At 40.5% G+C, this 17,964-nt stretch overlaps 1 protein-coding gene across 4 annotated transcripts in view; it reads right to left on the minus strand.

Annotated features, from left to right (window-relative positions):
* TEK (TEK receptor tyrosine kinase) overlaps nucleotides 1-7,998 on the minus strand; it is a 92,864-nt gene extending 84,866 nt beyond the window's left edge. For 2 of the 4 annotated variants that reach the window (XM_035723699.1, XM_035723698.1), the window contains exon 1: nucleotides 7,515-7,925. In XM_035723699.1, the coding sequence (XP_035579592.1) occupies nucleotides 7,515-7,566 (52 nt within the window). In that variant the 5' untranslated portion in view covers nucleotides 7,567-7,925. Of the gene's footprint in view, nucleotides 1-7,514 lie in introns of all 4 variants that reach the window. The other 2 variants (XM_035723697.1, XM_035723700.1) reach the window with 2 other exon arrangements.
* Between the last annotated feature and the right edge of the window lie 9,966 nt (nucleotides 7,999-17,964).

A 17,964-nucleotide genomic window follows, 5' to 3' on the forward strand; every position in this document is an offset into this window, starting at 1 on the left:
CAAAATAATGGATGTCTATTAATTTTCAACCTTGGGCAAGTTGCTTTTCGAGCCTCAGTTTTACCATCTATTTAAAAAATAGTATTATCGGGCGCCTGCGTGGCTCAGTTGGTTAAGCGACTGCCTTTGGCTCAGGTCATGATCCTGGGGTCCTGGGATCGAGTCCCACGTCAGGCTCCCTGCTCAGCAGGGAGTCTGCTTCTCCCTCTGACCCTCTTCCCTCTCGTGCTCTCTCTCATTTTCTCTCTCTTAAATAAATAAAATCTTTAAAAAAAATAAAAAATAGTATTATCTATTGTGCAGGTTGTTGTGAGTTATTAAAAACCCTATTAAGTACTTGGCACACAGACATTCAATCTATGGTAGTAATTTTTGTTATCTGGTACTATTATTGTTTTGTGGTTGTTTTTGACAGAGGGATCGGAATTTGAAGCCCATCCCAGATTCCCAGATGTCTAAAGCAGTCCTCTCCCCAGGGCGGAGTCCCCTTTGGCTCCGCAGCCAGACGCCTTGCACAACCCAGGCCCTGTGTGCCAAGGTTAAGCTGGTTCACCATCTGACGGCCGCAGAGCCGTGAGTGCCTCCCCAGCCCCAGCAATGTCAATACTGCCTTCCTGACTCCGCCTATTGTATCTGGAGAAAAGTGGCCGAGCATTGTCTTCCAGCACTCCCCCCAGGAAGCATGATATCACCCTCTAACAAAAGCGGGAAAGCTGACAGATCTGCTGAGATGGGTGTGACCTCCACATATACCTCACTGGTCAAGCCCCGAGCAAGGGCAGTGGCCAGCAGAAAGCTAACAGCCGCCACCCACAATGTCTGTCATCTGGCTGCCGGACCGGCTCCCTTGTTACATCCATACCATGTCTAACAGGGAACCACCGGACAGAAGGAACGCACCCCCTCTAATCAGCGGATGTGTTGAAAAGAGTCAGGACTCTGTCCATCTGGCAGACCCATGTTCCCACACCTGCCCCTGTAGCCTTGGGAAAGAAACACGGAGAGAAGGATGGTCAGATTCTTGAAGGGACAAGAGGCGGTAGTGGAGGGATAGGATGCAGAGGAAAGCAGGCATGGCTCAAGCTAAAAAATATTCTGCACGTGTGCTAGGAGTTAAGGAATAGTCTGGCCAGACTGGTGGGCATTGGGTTATCAGTTCAAAATTCCAGAAATAAGGGAGGCATCTTTAGACATTCCCTTTCCTGAAGGCTGGGAGTCATGCCAACTGATGCTCCGACATCCCTTCCAGTTCTGGTCCATAATGTAATGAGTCCTGCTGGTGTTCTGTAAAACAACACACCTGTAATCTGGTGCCCCCATGTCAAGCGCAGAGGCTGTCGCTCTGCTGCCCCCATCCTACTCTCCTCCTCTGAAAACGCTCTTCTTCCTTAGCTACCACCACACCAATTCTCTAGAATTCCAGAAAAATCTGATTGGATTTGCTTCTTCTACCAATTCCCGTGACTGCTTCTTCATAGAACCCTTGGCTACTTCTTTTTTGTCCCTTCACTTAATTTTCATACACATCCATGGCCATGGCTTCACTTCCCATAAACCAAGGATGCTTATGTCTCAAGCCCTTGCCCAATCTCCTTCATCTAAGCTCAGACCCAGAGAGCCCTTTACATGGAACCTCAACATGAACATGTACAAAATAATGATTGGCACCATCTCAGCTCATCTCCAACCAGTTGCTTCTGCCACATTTCCCAGCACCATGAATGGCACCACCATTACCCAAACCAGAACCATGGAGCAATACTTAGTCACCCTGCTGTCACTCAATCTCCCATATGTAACCCATTACCAATACTTACAGTTTCACCTCCTGAACACTCTCAACCCCCCTGTCCATCCAGGCCTTCCTTCCTGGAGTTTTGAAAAGACACATTCATTATTAGTCTGTGCCTACACTCCCTGCCAGGTCAACCCATCTTCCATACTATTGTCACAGTGAATTTTCCAAGATATAAATCACCTATGATAGGACAAACACCATACTAAATTTCAACATGTACAGAATGAGGTACAAGTTACTTAAAATGGTCTACAAGGTCCTTCCCTTTCTGACCCCAACCTTAATTCTCCATATCCACCGTACATTCCAGCCTTATTTGACTTCCTCGAACTTGCCCTGTTATTCCACACTCCCTGCTCCCTCTAATGGGAAGTACTTTCTTCCCTTTTCCTTTTTATAGTCTTAGTTTTCAAATCATTTGGCTGTGAGCCATTTATAACTACAATTGGCAATAATTGGCAATATCCACATCTATTTAGGAATTCTTGCAAAGTGAGGAAAATCTAACCTACAGATTGTTGTCAAATATTATTCATTTTATTCATGCTATATTCAGTAACTAATGAAATTGACATTCTATGTTTTTAGACATTTAATTTAGATTTCAAAGTTTCATTTCTTACTATTGGAGCCACTAATAGTTTTTGTAGCTCTTGAAAAGCTTGATTTTGTATGTATCCCTATGGTATCATTTATCACAACATCATATAACTCATCGGCCTCTAGTCCTCTTTCCTACTATAGTGTGAATTTAGCAAGGGAGAAAAAAATGACTCGTCCTTTTTTGCATTCCTGGTATCCAGTACAGTACTTGGCTTAAAGTAAATCCTCAATATGTCTTCACTGACTAAAATGATAGTTGACTAAAGGAATGAATAAATGAATCAACAAAAAGCAGGCAATAACTCAAAAGTCTATTGAATAAAAAGCCTATATATCTTTTGGGTGATATTCAACAATAGTACAATATCTAATATTGGGTAAAGGCCAGGTTAGACCCATTTTCATGAACTATTTTTATGTTTTTATATAAATATGTATTTATATAAGTATTTTTATGTTTCACACCTAAGGGAATAAGGGAATTTTCCTTTGAACTTATTCACATATTTAACATAAGATTTGAGCAAATACCTCTTGCAGTTTATATGAAATTGCTTACTGTTGTCACATTATTTGTTATTTTTGTCATTATTATTATTATTATTATTATTTCAATGTGACTAAAATCCTTTCTACAACATTCCCTCTTTCTTTCAGGCCTGCTAGGGCATGTTAATAATTTCTTATTAGGCCATATTAAACTCTATCCAATAAAGATTATTGAACATCAAATGCATGAACTATCGAGAATAAAAAAGAAGTAGTATCTGTTGTCAAAAGTGTTAAAGGCTAATGCAGCTAAATCTATGTGCCCAAATCACAAAGACACAGCCTATATAGTAAGGGAACTCCGGATTAGGGGAAGATCATGAAGCAAAGTTGGCCTAGGCAGGTTGAGTTGAACTGTGTTTGCAGCGTAGGCATGGAGAGTGTCCTTTCCAAATGGATGGAAGAGCATGAACAAGAGCCAAGAGGAAAGAGTACATAGATTGTAGAGATGGGCCTGATTGAATGCAAAGAGCCTAGAGCAAGGATGAATGGGGAGGTGAGGGGAAGCACTGGATAATAGCCCACATGGAGAGATACAAACATAAAATTTATGGAATTAGATTATGTTGAGGTCTTTTAGAAGGAGAGTGCTTCTATGAGCAGTGACTCCCCTACCTGCTGGAAAATATTAGACCAGTCTTGAACTAGCACAGAGGTCCTCATAGAAACACTTCTTTTTTTTATTATTATACTAGCTTCATTTATTAAGGACGTTCTTACTGGCTAAGCTCTCTACTTGCCTCACATGATGCTCATAAGGACTTTGGGAAATGGGTCCTCTCATCCATAAAAGATGAGGAAAGAATGGCTTCGAGAAATCAAGTAACTTTCCCATGGTCATCTAATTTGAGCTTCACCCCAGGTCTGTGATTTCACAATCCATACTCTTTACTCTTTCTCCTGCATTCTTGATTAGCTCCACCTCAGTCCCCTCAAGCAGTGGCTTCAGAAAAGTCATCATAGCACATGTATACCTATGTTTTTTTTCTCTTAAGGCATGTTGATTGAGTTAAAATTCAGGAAACACACCCAGTGTGGTTTCACTGGGCAAAGATGTTGATGCTTTTTCTGAATTCTTCTCCACCTGAGTGATCAGGGAGGAGGCACAGACAGTAAAATGAAAGGGATATAAAAGGGAAGTGGAGTAACCATCACGCTCCACATTCTTCAGTGATCCTGCTAGATGATCACCCAATCTATGCCTCAACACTCTCCAGTGTGGGAGCTCACTCTTCATGGGGATGATGATCCAATATTTAGAAGGTTTCCATCAATCAAGCCAAACTACCTTCATCCCTGTATCCTAGATCTGGCAAAATACAATGTCCATCTATGGTGTTTTCTCTATGGAAACCCTTAAAAATTTCATCTCTTTTCTCCTGGCTAAATATTTTTCTTAAAGTACTTACCTTCCTGCTTGCCCACTGTGTTTGCTGTCAAATTTCTCACTGTCTTCAGTGTTTAATGGATATTCTCTGAGCAGTAAAGTGACTACCATTTCTAATGTGGACCTTATATTTCTACAAAAGTGAACTGTTGCAGCTTATATATTACATTTTAGTAAGCAGAGCACATGTTGACACCTATGAATTGTGTGTATCACCAAAATGTAGGTGTTATTCCTTAGAACTTTCAACAAATCAAGACTCTCTTACACTGAACATACATACATTTTTTGAAACCAAACTTATAACTTCACATTCATCTATTTTGAAATGCTATCTTTTGGGTTTGGTCCATTTATCCACCTTAGAGAAATCATCTGAAGCCAGATTCTGTGCTCTCACCAATAAGCCATCTACAGGGAATAAGCAGGTTATACAGTCACACACATATCTTTTTAGACAAATTTATAATGTCAGAAAAATTTGGAGCCCACCCAATGAATCTCCCAGAAGACATAGCACAGTCTTCTGAAATGGACTTGGATGAGTCCTTCCCTCCTCGAGGGATGTCTTAAAAGAACTAGAACTCTAGCAGGAAGCTCTCCCAGCATAGAGCTGAAAAGGAAATGCTGACATTTCTAACAAAGACAATGCTTAGTAGGGAGCATCTGTGGAGAAAGCAAAACTCCTCCCTGTGAGAATAATTCCCAGGTGTGTCTCTGGTCCCAGCTTCTGGACCTCCACCCTTGATTACTCACACCCGATACAGCCTTCCAAGACCAGCCCTAATGAGAAGGTTCCATCTGGGACCACTTTCCTGACCTTGGAACCGAATTTCCACTGTCTTTCCAGACAAGATATCCACTATTAGAGATAATGGTTGTTATTTAAAATGTCAAATGAAACAGGAAAGAGATATGAAAGCACACTACTAGAGACTTCCCACTGGGTCAGTGTTGATCATATAGGACATACTATGATAAAGCACAAAGAATAATTTGTTTTATTTTGTATTTCTGCATATACAATTCTTTAGATAGAACAGCCTGGTTTGGTGAGGGTGGGAGAGTAGGGAAAAGCTAGTATGTTTATTAGAACTTGTTTGTAATTTGGCCATTCCCCTCAATTGGGAGGGGAATGTACCAGAATCTAGGGAAGTCTTCTGAAAATTACATACGTTTTCCAACTCCTTATGGGTCAGTATCTGCCACCCAGAGCCACTTTTATTGAGGCAAATGTGACATATTGTTTCAGTCTTATACGTTCAGAGAAAAAAGGAATCAGAAAGAACCCACTGGAATAGAGAGAGAAACGCATAAGCCATAAGTCCCTTGCTCCATTACTGTAGTCTACCAGTGGAGTTTGGTGTAAAGAATGGGCTCCTATACTTGTAGACATGATCATGCTGGATTCTTGTTGCAATTCCCAAGTGTTGTGTATCCATGTCCATGAAGAGCTATACTGGGAAAGTAAGTTAGGATTCCAATACAACAGACCTACCCCAGAAACCAACCTTGCTAGTGTCACCCTTCCTTTCAATAGGAGCATGAAATCCCTCTCCTTGGGCCTCTCCCTGTTGAAGTCAGGGCTTTTTTTTCCAGGGAACTAAGGTCTAAACACAGAGCAACTATTTCAGCCACATAATTTTTTTTGCCTGATTTTATGTCTAAGCCTATCCTGCAAAGTGCCATGACATAGTCACTTTGAGGGAAAAAAAAACCTGAATTAAAACTGTGTGTGTTTGCATGTGTGCACACAGGTGATTTAATTTATAAAGTATCTCAGAGCAACTGTAGCCCCCTGGGCTTTGATGACTATAATCCCTGGTGTAGAATAGTTCCAGATTTCATGTTACTGATAAATATGTCACACAGAAAATAAAGCAAAGTAATTATGCAATCATGATAATTATTTGTTTTAAAAGTGCCTATTACTGGAGAAATCAACATTTCTATGTTAATATAAGTAATTTGTACAAAACATTGAAACCATTTCAGCAATTTATATTATACATTCTTAGTCTTAAAAATATTATTAAATCCTCAATATAATTGGGTGTTGAAAACAAACTGAAAAGCTATAGACAAATTACATGCAATTCTCTTATCTTGTTGGATTAATTTTTTGAATAATATAATATTTCAAACATACAGAAAAAGATGAAAATAATGTAACACATACTTATGTATGTTCGGGTCAATTTCTACTAACATTATAGACTGCACCATTGAATTCAGCACATTTTCCCAATTTGATTTCCACTATCAATTCTATTTTCGTTACAATAATTAGAATGTTTTCAAACTAAAAGGGAGAGCATGCTGGCAATTAGAGTTGTGATCTGCACTTCAGGTTTTAGTAACACTCTCAGCCAGTGTCCCACAGGGTGAGTGAACATAAGAGGAATGCCACTATCTGGAGAACCTGAGCAACAGACATACGAGATCTAAAAACATCCAAGCCCACCATTCCTTAGCTCTACAACAGCTTTCGATACTCTCCTGTGCCTACGGATCAGGGTAACTGCCCCAACTTTCAGCCCATTGGGCCAATAAAGACTATAAATTACTACATGACAAAAATTTTTAAAAAACTAACAAAAATTATATAGCCCTGACCGCAGCTCTAAGGAAAAAAGAAAAAAAACAAAAAGCCTAGCCTTTGACTGTTTCAATTAAAATAGGATGTGGATATGAAATCCTTATAGAAAAGCATTTTTGTTCTCATTTAAAAATGACAATCTGCACATTGCCATTAAGTGGGCCCCATAATTCTCTGCATGACTTTCATTTTTAAAAAAATTATGGAAAACTTTTTTTGAAGCAGGTAAAACGGGGTTTCTTATTTTTTTTAAATAAGGAAACAATCCCAAATGAAGAGCAGTAAAATAATGTATCATAGTAAGTGAATCTCTACAAAGTGACCTGATCAGTGCTCATAGAGTCTGGAAACACAGGTGACAATTATGCAGGAGTGAAACTCTAGAAAAATCAGTTCAGTGCCATAAAGACATTGCATTTTAATCCCCACATAGATTAAATGGAAAGTCATAGAGAAACGGTGCCTATATGCCACAGCTGCCCCTTGTTAACCCGCACTAACAGCTAGTGAGAGTCCAGAATCACCAACTCTGTTAAAAAAAAAAAAAACTAAATTAAAAAAACAAAGCCAAACCTTACCAGAAAGGAGCAAGCTGACTCCATAGAGAACTAAGCCGGCTAAAGAGTCCATGCTTCCCCAAATCTCTCCATCCAGTTTCCGCAGATGTGCATGAGGTCCCAAGGATCCTTTCAAACACACAGAGGTTTGTGACTTTCCATTCGCATGTTCTACTAGGTCTTGTTTACAAGTCAGAGGCAAGAAGGAACAGCATAGAAGCGGGCTGTAACAGTCTCATTTCTGTCTGAGCGCAGGGAGTTTTAAGTTCCTTTTTCCTGTTTCCTTTGTAGATTAGGATGGGAAAGGCTGTATCTTAAAGGCATTTGGTATCAGCAGGGCTGGGGCCACTGCAAGCCCTATCCATCTTGCAATTCATCAAAACACTTCTCTATTGCTGTTGCTTCTGCTGTTGTAGGGGTAGAGGAATTTTTGTTGGAAGTGTGGGTCCTGGTCAGCGTTTTCAGGAACAATAGGTATCCTCTCATAGGGGGGAAACAGAATAACAGACCTCCACCTATGGATGGTATGCGGTGATGACCAGCCCTTCTCGGCCTCCAACAGCAACACCACCCCCCCGCCCCCCCGGGTCCACCTGGGATCCCTGACAGAGGGGCTTTCGGGTATGGGGCGGGGAGGAGTTTTTGCTTTTGTTTTCTCATTTTAACCCACATGGTTTGAATCGGGAAAGGAAGGTTTCCATGATGAGAGAACACAACCCAAAGGCAATTAATTTGGGTAATTACCGGTGAGGTCAATGCACAATGCAGCCACGGAGACCAGAGTCCAAAATGGTCAGCCTGTTTTCTTTCACGCAGATGGTTTATTTGCTGGCCAAGAGCCCAAAATACCCATGCCACTGGCTATAGCTTTAATTTTTATTAACAATTCATCTGAAGGTGATCTCATGTCTTAAAGCACTTAGCCTAGGATTTTAGTGATGAAAGGAATTCCATGGTTATTGGCCAGTGGTGTTTCAGAAGCAAATTATATACAAAACTTTACAAAATAACCTGTGTCAAAAGGTAATATAAGTGATTCAACTGGGATAAAAATAGCATTCATAAGAGCAGAGATAGTACATAGGCCAAAAGGAAAATAGCCATTGGAGTAACCATACCTAAAATGAGATCAGAAAGCCTAAACTGATCCAGAAGATTATTTCTCCATAACACAAACTCTGACTTCAGAACAGAGTGTCAATGCTCTTGTTCATCACCCTGCCTTCGTGACTGAGGAAAGAGCTATCTGCTCCTCCTTTGCCTGCTCACCATAGGAAAAGGCAGATGCTTGCTAGCCTTGCCTCGTTTCTGCCCCAGGTTTTATCGCATCAGTGATGATCTTGAGAACCAATGGATGTTTCCAGTCTGCTCGGGTAGAAAAGCGCAGGCTGTTTTCAAGCAGATCTGGGTTCAAATACTCAGCCACATGTTTACTTAATCTGAGTCTCAGTTTCAACAGCTGTAAAACGGCAATAATATCTCCAACATGGGGAGCACCTGGGTGGCTCAGGTCATGATCCCAGGGTCCTGGGACCGAGCCCCGTCATCAGACTCCCTGCTCTGTGGGAAGCCTGCTTCTCCCTCTCCCATTCCCCCTGCTTGTGTTCCCTCTCTCGCTGTGTCTCTCTCTGTCAAATAAATAAATAAAATCTTAAAAAAATATCTCCAACCTGGGGATTTTTGAGAGGATTAAATGAGGCTGGCACAGTGCCTAATTCATAGAAGGCTTTCATTAAATGTTAATGTATTCATTTCCTTGAGTCTTTCCATTCAGTCTCTGATTTCCATCCCAAGCGATTCCTCCAGAAAGCCATTCTCTCATCTTATGAAACAGCTTTTAGTGTTGTAAAGAACCAGGCTGGGAGTTGGGGATTCTGGGCTCTAGTCCCAGCTCTGTTCTTCCTGTGAGGACTTGGACGAGTCATTTCCCACCTTCAGGCCTCAGTTTCCTCAACTGTAAAATGAAGGATTTATACTGGATGTGACTAATTTCCCTCCAGTTGTAACAGCTCATAGTCTAAATGACTAAACTGTCCCCTCACAGCATCTCCAAGTGGGTTTCTAGGTCCTCGCATCTGGGCAGTTGAGAGAAGACGCTAGCTTTGTCTCTTGGTCACTGTGGAACCGAGAGGGCACAAACATGCTCTATTTTAAGAACATGGCGGCTGAGGCTTTGTGAGGTCCACTGGCCCCAGGCCATACGCAGCAGCAATGGAAAGCCTTGGAAATAAACAAACTCCAGGACCCCTGCCTCCTCAAACACACCTTCCTCTGTTTGTGCTTGATGGCCACACAAGGAAGTCTTTGCTCACATGCCCTCCTGTTGGCTAGTTCTTATGGGCCAAAGATGCTACTACCTCGCTTCCTTTTCTGGGTTGCCTCCCTCTGTTATTCAGAAAAGCACATCAGTTTCATCTTTCCCCCATTATCCAGAAAGATCTACCCTTACTGAGAATTGTTAAGTCCTCTCTCTTTCCCTTACCCAGAATAGGTGACTCAGTTTGGTTTTTCACTCTGTAACCCAGAAATGCTGCTCCTCTCGGAAAAGGCAATGCTGCTCCATTATCCAAAAGAGCTATGTAGTTTGACCTCCTCTTCCATGTAGTCCTCTCCAATGCCATCCAAAGTATTGATCCCATTGAATAAATACTGCTAGATTTCCTGAGCCTATGATCACATCACTAGTCAAAAGGCTGAGCAACTTTTCTCTGGGATGTCCGAATCTTTAGCATGTAAATTCCCAGTGTAAAGTGAAGATTACTGGGACAAAAGTGGCCAAACATGCTCGGCTCTAACTTTCTGCCCTGTGGATATTAGAACATGAAGAACCAATCAAGGAACAATAATACAAGATTCACCAGGTGCTGTGGGGCCAACAGGTCAGCAGAGCTGACTGGCAACATCCCGGGAAGTTGCAAAACTGGATGGCATGCCAGAATTTCCAAGGGAAGGGAGAGGCCATTTCCACGTCTGGACAGGACTCTCCCCAGTACATAACGTATTAAGGAAATACCACATACTTGGACATGCCTCAACACTTCTCTAGAAAGCTGGCTGTGGCCATCATCTGGGCATCTCCATCCCCTGAAGAGCCTTGTTGGGGGCCAATTGGATTAGCTCTCCACCCTTAGCAGCTCAGTCCACCTGGAAAGGTTGAAATCATCTTCCCATCCTTGCCTGACTAACTCCTTGTTACCTTCTCCCGCTCAGAAATGTCTTCCCTGATTCCTCAATCCAGACTGGTCTCCCCTGTTCTTCTCTCACAACACTATGTCCTTTTGTTTGTGGTGCTGGTCACAACTGGTAATCATACATTTGTGTCCTTATCTTTTTAATGCCTCTTCCCCCCACCCCAAGTTGACTGTAATCTTCATAAGGCAGAAGATATCTAACTTATTCGCTGAATTCTCAGACCTGAGCACAGTGTTTGGCACATAGTAGGTCTTAAATAAAAGTACTTCATGAGCTAATAAACGAAAACACTTTCATTATTACTCATATACTCATATCTAGAAAAGGCTTTGGAGTTAGGCAAACCTAGTTCCGTGTTATAGCTATAATCGACTCACTGTATGACCTGGGCAATTCACATCTCTGAACCTCAGATTCCTCTTTAAAATGAGGGCAGGAGGTACCTGGGTGGCTCAGTCAGTTAAGCATCTGACTCTTGATCTCAGCTCAGGTCTTGATCTCAGGGTTGTGAGTTCAAGCCCCATGTTGGGCTCCATACTGGGTACAGAGCCTACATAAGAAAAAAAAGAAAAAAATAAAATGAGGGGGGAAAATGCCTATTTAGCAATATATACACAGAAACTGGCACAAGTAATATTTAGTAAAGACTCTACAGATTCTTTCCCATTCATGGCCACCACTACCTCCCCTGGGCTGTTATATAGAACTATTTGCAATGCAGAAATGAGGTCCCACAGAGTCTAAGTACTGTGCTCAGCTGTGGGTAGCAGAGGGAGTATTAGAATCTTGGTCTTCTGGCTTCCAATTTTGCAAGTTTAATACATGACTTTTTTTTTTTTTTGCATAGTTCATCTTTAGACTACAACATGCTAAAAAGTAGATAAAGAGAAATATAAAAAATATCATAAACACCAATAGGGTATACCCAGACCTTAAGAAAGTATGTGAAATGAAACTTTTGAGAGATAATGGAAAAAGCTTGATAACACTGAGGAATGTAGTCACTTCTTATTGTGCTTCCAAAATAGTAATTGCTAATATCAGGACCTGTGAGTACTCCACTGTCTTGCTCCAGGGAAATGAAAGGGAGCTTCCTCATGAGTCAAGCTTACTCAGTTTAATTTTATTTTTCCAGACATACTTATAGCAGAACAAAAAAGAAAACCAAACCAGCAACGAGCAAACAAAATAAGCAAACAAGGCATTTGGCTAATTTGTTCTTTTCTATTCTCTGGTTTTTGCACCTAATATACGAAAAAAAATCTATAGAAAACATTACAAATCTTTGAGACAGATTAACAAAATTATCAAGGGACAATAAAAAATGTGAAGAGGTGTGGAGAGTATACAATGTTACTCTGAACTGGTTTCACATGTCTAGAGGTCAGCATCACAGATATGTAGCAAAAACCATAGATGCATATCCTTTAGTTGAGAAAATCCACTTTTATGATATGTCCCAAGCAAAAATCAAAGATATGCCCCAAAATGTATGTATGAAGGCATTATAGAAGCATTATTGACAATAATCAAAAGGTGGAAACAATCTAAAGAGCCAATAAAAATGGATTATTTATATAAATCATGGTATACAATGAAATAGACAAATGTCAAAATGTGGTGGAAGCATACTGACAATGAAAGATGTAAAGATATGTATTGTATATTGTTGACTGAGATAAAAGTTTGAACAGTGAAATTTATACACCTACACACACACACACACACACACACACACACACACACACACACACACACAGAGGCTCCAATATATATGATAAATATATGCCAACCGTTAAATACTATTGTTTCTGGGTTGTTGGAAAACTGATAATATTTATTTTCTTCTTTATAACTTTCTATAATTTCAACATTTTAAAAAATAATGAGCACATATGTACAAATGAAGAAGACTGGGGGAAATCCTTGAGACAGTTGATTCAGGGCAATAGGATGTACCTTAAAACACACATTGGCAAATATGAAAGAGAATCCAAGTGAAGCTCAGCATCCAGGAGGCAAGTAAACAGATTTTGGTGTTGGCTTCCCACAGGGTAGCCTTGGCATCATCCTGCCTTTTGTAGGGTTGTGGTCACTGAACCTCCAGTGCCATCACGTCTGGCTTCTTAAGGACTTTCATGAACTTTTTTGTGAAGCCGTTGTACTTAACAGTGGCTAGCAGAAAAGGAAGGGTCATCAACAATTAAGTCCTGGCCCTCTGCCAGGACACCACAATTAAAGTGGCAACACCCACTCTGGTCTAGAGCAGAGCTGATGGCTACAGAAAATATGGAAAATACCTGACCCTCCACGAACCTTATTTACTCTAAATCTTTTTTTTTCTTTTAGCATCTAAAGGACAAGGACTATGCTTGATGCTGTAGGAAGAGACACAGATATAGAAGATGTAGTTTCTGCTTTTGAACCTCACAACATGACAACAATGCATCAAAACAGGAAAAGTTAAATAACAAAATCAGGCATTGTGTGGTTAAATACCAAAGGGTGGTACTGGCAGTAAAATTTTAGGAGTCTTTGCTTCATCCCCCCGAGGTTGCAGGGACTCTGTAGTTCATTCCAGGTGATCCTGTGTTATTTTCTCAATGGCTTAGGGAAAGAGTAACAAGGATCTCCTGCAACCACTATGAGACCAATATGCCACAGACAGGATAGACTGGGGGTATTTTTCATGACCCCCCCCAAAAAAAACCTACCAAAAAAGACAAAAATAATAAAAAGAAAAAGAAACTTCTATTCATCCTTTAAAATACAATTCATATGTCAATTCAACTGTAAAAACTTCTTTCAGTTGGTTGTTAATGGTATCTAATAAACCACCCCATGACTTGGTGGCTTAAAACAACAAATACTTACATAGCTCATGATTTTGTGGGTCGACAGGCAGTTCAGGCTCGCCTGGACAGTTCTGATCTCACCTGGCCTCCTTCATTTGTCTCTAGTCAGGGATGCAAGTTTTCTTGAAGCCGTTAAATTAATTAAACAAGGAGCCCATTAGACTGAGATGGCTCTAAAGCTGTATAGGCCTATGTAAGTAAACCAAAATCTAAGCCTGTAAACACCTCAAGGTTATGAAATCAAAACCCTCCCTAAGGACAACCAGTCATAGCCAACTAGGTCTTAAGCTACCTCAAATCAACAATTTTCTTACTTTGTTTCCTCCTTTTCTCTATAAAAGCCTCTCCCTCGGCAGCTCCCCTATACTCCTGTGCGTGGAAGTGTCCCTAACCATTTCTGATCTGGTGTTGCCTGATTCAAATCAATTTTTGCTCAAATAAACTCTTAACATTTTTAATATGGCTCAATGGATCTTTTCACAAGGTCTAGGCACATCATTACTCCTGCCACATTTTACTCGCCAAACCAGTCACCCAGCTAAGACTAGATCCAAAAGGTGGAAACATAGACTTCACCTTTTGGTATGAAGAGTTATAAAGTTATAATGCAAAGAACAAGAATTTTTCAAACGAAGACTTTTGGTCATTTTTTTAAAAAGGTTAAGATTGTTGGGTTCTGTGCCATGGCCCCTCTCCCGCGTGAAAATCTAGAGCCGCTCCTTCTTTGTCTGTGGCCTCTGACCCAGGAGCAGAGGGAAAGCTTCAAGACTCTCCAAAGCCAGCAGCAACACTTGCATCCAAGGGCTCCAGCAGGGGCCACACCAGCGGGAGGGGCCGGTAAACCAGCTCCGCAACTCCTGCTCCTACCTGGGCCACTTGGACCTTCTCAGCTCCTTCGCCGTTGTGGGGAATGAGAACAAAGCACCAGTCTGCTTCAACTTGATGGAGAAGGTGCTGCAGCCTGGAGAATGGCCAGCGCACAAGTGGCAGAACTGACACCTTCGTCTTGTCATTTGTGCAGAAGCATCTCCCACAGAGTTCCTCCTGTTTGCCATCATTCCCGCGTGTTCCTGCCCCAAGCAGACCAATTCTCCAGACCATGTTTCTCCTGCTTTCCTTGTACAGAAGGCTTATACCAGGGGCGTCCTGCCTGACCTGCCTTCCTGTGGGAGACCTTCAGGATCCTGAAGCAGTGAGATGGTGGAGAGATCCTAAAGCCAGCAAGAGAGGGGAGAATGCCCTGCAATGAGACGGGATTCGGAGGTTCGTTTTGGGCTAGTTGATTGTCGTTGCTTTGTCTGTAAAGTGCAGAAATTTTTCAGTCTCCAAAGAAAAAGTTACATTTGCTGAGATATTAATTTATATGCAGTAAGATTTACTCCCCTTTTAAAAAAATTGTATAAAAAACATAAAATTTAAATTTTAACCATTATTACATGTACATTTCAGTAGTGTTAACTGTGCTTACGTTGTCATTCAACAGATCTCTAGGATTTTTTTCATCTTGCAAAACTGAAATTCTATACTCACTGAAAAGCAATTCCCTGCCTACCCCTCTCCTCAGCTTCTGGCAGCCATACTTCTACTTTCTGTTTCTATGAGTTTAGCTACTTTAGATATCTCATATAAATAGAATCATAAATTATTTGCCTTTTTGTGACTGGCTTATTTCACTTATCATAATGTTCAAGGTTTGGGCGCCTGGGTGGCTCAGTTGGTTAAGCAACTGCCTTTGGCTCAGGTCATGATCCTGGAGTCCCAGGATCGAGTCCCACATCGGGCTCCCTGCTCAGCAGGGAGTCTGCTTCTCCTTCTGACCCTCCCCCATCTCATGCTCTCTCTCTCTATCTCATTCTCTCTCTCTCAAATAAATAAATAAATAAATCTTAAAAAAAAATAGTGTCCAAGGTTTGTCCATGTTGTGGCATATAACAGGATTTCATTCTTTTTAAAGGCTGAATAATATTTCACATTACATTTTCTACATACATTCATCAGTTTATGGGCATTTGGGTTGCTTCTACCTGTTGGCTATTGTGAATAATGCTGCAATGAACATGGGTATACAAATATCTCTTTGAGATCCTGCTTTCAACTCTTCTGGATTTACATACCCAGAAGTGGGATTACTGGATGATATGATATTTCTATTTTTTTAAAGATTTTCTTTATTTTTAAAGAGAGAGCACACATGAGCAGGGGGAGGGGTAGAGGGAGAGATAGAGAATCTCAAGCAGACTCACATGGAACCCCACGTGAGGCTCATCTCACCATTCTGAGATCATGACTTGAGCCGGAATCAAGTCAGTCACTTAACCAACTGAGGCACCCAGGGGCCCCAGTAGTTCTATTTTTAATATTTTGAGGAACCTCTATATTGTTTTCCATAGCAGCTGCAGCATCTTACAGTCCCACCAATAATGCACAAGGGTTTCAATTTATCCACATCCTTGTCAACACTTATTATCTTAGATGGTGGCCATCTTAATGGGTATGAAGTGAAAATTCATCCATTTTTAAGTGCATAGTCCTAGGAGTTTTGACAAATGCATGCCTTTGTATAATCACTACTCCAATCACCCCAATTTCCATCACCCCAAAGGTTCCCTTGGACTCCACTGCAGTAAGTCCCCTCATCTAACCAACAGCCCCAGGCAATCACAGACTTGTTTTGTCTCTATTATTTTGATGTTTCCAGAATGTCATATAAAGGAATCATATATAGTTTTTTGAATCTTGCTTCTTTCATTTGGCATAATTTATCTGATTCATTCATGCATTTGCATATATGAGGAGTTTGTTCCTTTTTGTTCCTGAATAGTATGCCATTGTATGGACATACCAGAGTTTATTTATCTATTCACTATTTGGAATGTCCCTATAACTTTATTCACCTATATAACTTAAGCTGTATATTATTTGCATACATGTATTTTTTATAAACATGTGTTTTTCATTTCTCAGGTAAATACTGGAGACTGGGATTAGTGGATTCTAAGGATTATATACTTAATTTTATAAGGAACTGCTGAATTTTTCTGTTGTGGTTATAACATTTTGCATTCCCATTACCAACATTTAAGAGTTCTAATTGCCCTATATGCCCTATATGCCTAAGTGCCCTAGCACTTGGTTATGTGAGGTTTTAAAAATTTTGTTTTCTAGCTATACACCAATAGGTGTATAGAGATAACTCATTGTGATTTTAATTAGAATTTCCTTAATAACTAACAATGTTGAACATCTTTTCATGTGTTTATTTGCTATTATCTTCTTTAGTAAAATGTTCAAATTGCCTGTTTTTTAATTCAGTTGTTGCTTTTCTTTTTGGGAGTCTTGGGAGTCTTTTTTAAAAGATTTACTTATTTATTTTAGAGGTGGGGGTGAAGGGGAGTACGGGGGGAAGGGGCAGAGGGAGAAGAAGAGAGAAACCCAAGCAGACTCCTTCCTGAGCCAGAGTCTGAATCAACAGGGGGCTGGATCTCAGGACCCTGAGATCAGACCTGAGGCCTGAGCCAAAACCAAGAGTCAGACACTTAACTGACTGTGCCACCCAGGTGCTCCAGGAGTCTTGGGAGTCTTATATACTCCTGTCAAATATGTGATTTGTAAATACCTTCTGCTAATCCGTGGCTTGTCTTTCTATTCTCTTAACATTGTGTTTTTCAGAGGTAAAACTTTTAATTTGGAAAAAATGCAATTTATCTTTTTAAGATATTTATTTATTTATTTATTTATTTGAGAGAGCACAAGCAAGGGGAGGGACAGAAGAAGAGGGAGAGAGACAAGCAGACTCCCTGCTGAGCAGTTTGCCTGATGCAGGGCTCGATCCCAAGACCCTGAGATCATGACCTGAGCCAGTCAAGATGCCTAGATGACTGAGCCACCCAGTCTCAGGTGCCCAGGTGCCCCACCTTTTTCTTTTATAAACATTGCTTCTGTATCTGTATTCTTGTATCTTCTTTTACAAATATTTCTTCTGTGCCAAACATAAGGTTACAAAGATTATTTTCTATGTTTTCTTCTAAAAGTCTTATAATTTTTTTATTTTGTTCACTAATCCATTTTAATTTTAATTTTTGTGTAAGATGTCAGGTAAAAGTTGAGGTCTATTTTCTTGCATGTGAATGCCCAACCATTCCAGCACCATTTGTTGAAAAAACCATCTTTTCTCCATTGAATTTGCTTTGCACTTTTGCCAAAAAGCAATTGGCCACAAATGAATTGATATATTTCTAGACTCTCCATTCTATGTTATTAATCTCTGTTCTATTCTTTTGTGAATACTATGCTGTCTTGGTTCCTAGAGCTTTATAGTAAATCTTGATATCAGGTAGTGTAAGTCCTCCAACTTTGTTCTTCTATTTCAAAATTGTTTTAGTTATTCTAGTTCCTTTGTATCCTTCTGCTTACTTTGGATTTAA

The sequence above is a fragment of the Zalophus californianus genome, chromosome 13 (genome assembly GCF_009762305.2).
Source record: "Zalophus californianus isolate mZalCal1 chromosome 13, mZalCal1.pri.v2, whole genome shotgun sequence".
In the NCBI taxonomy this organism is placed as follows: Eukaryota; Metazoa; Chordata; class Mammalia; order Carnivora; family Otariidae; genus Zalophus; species Zalophus californianus.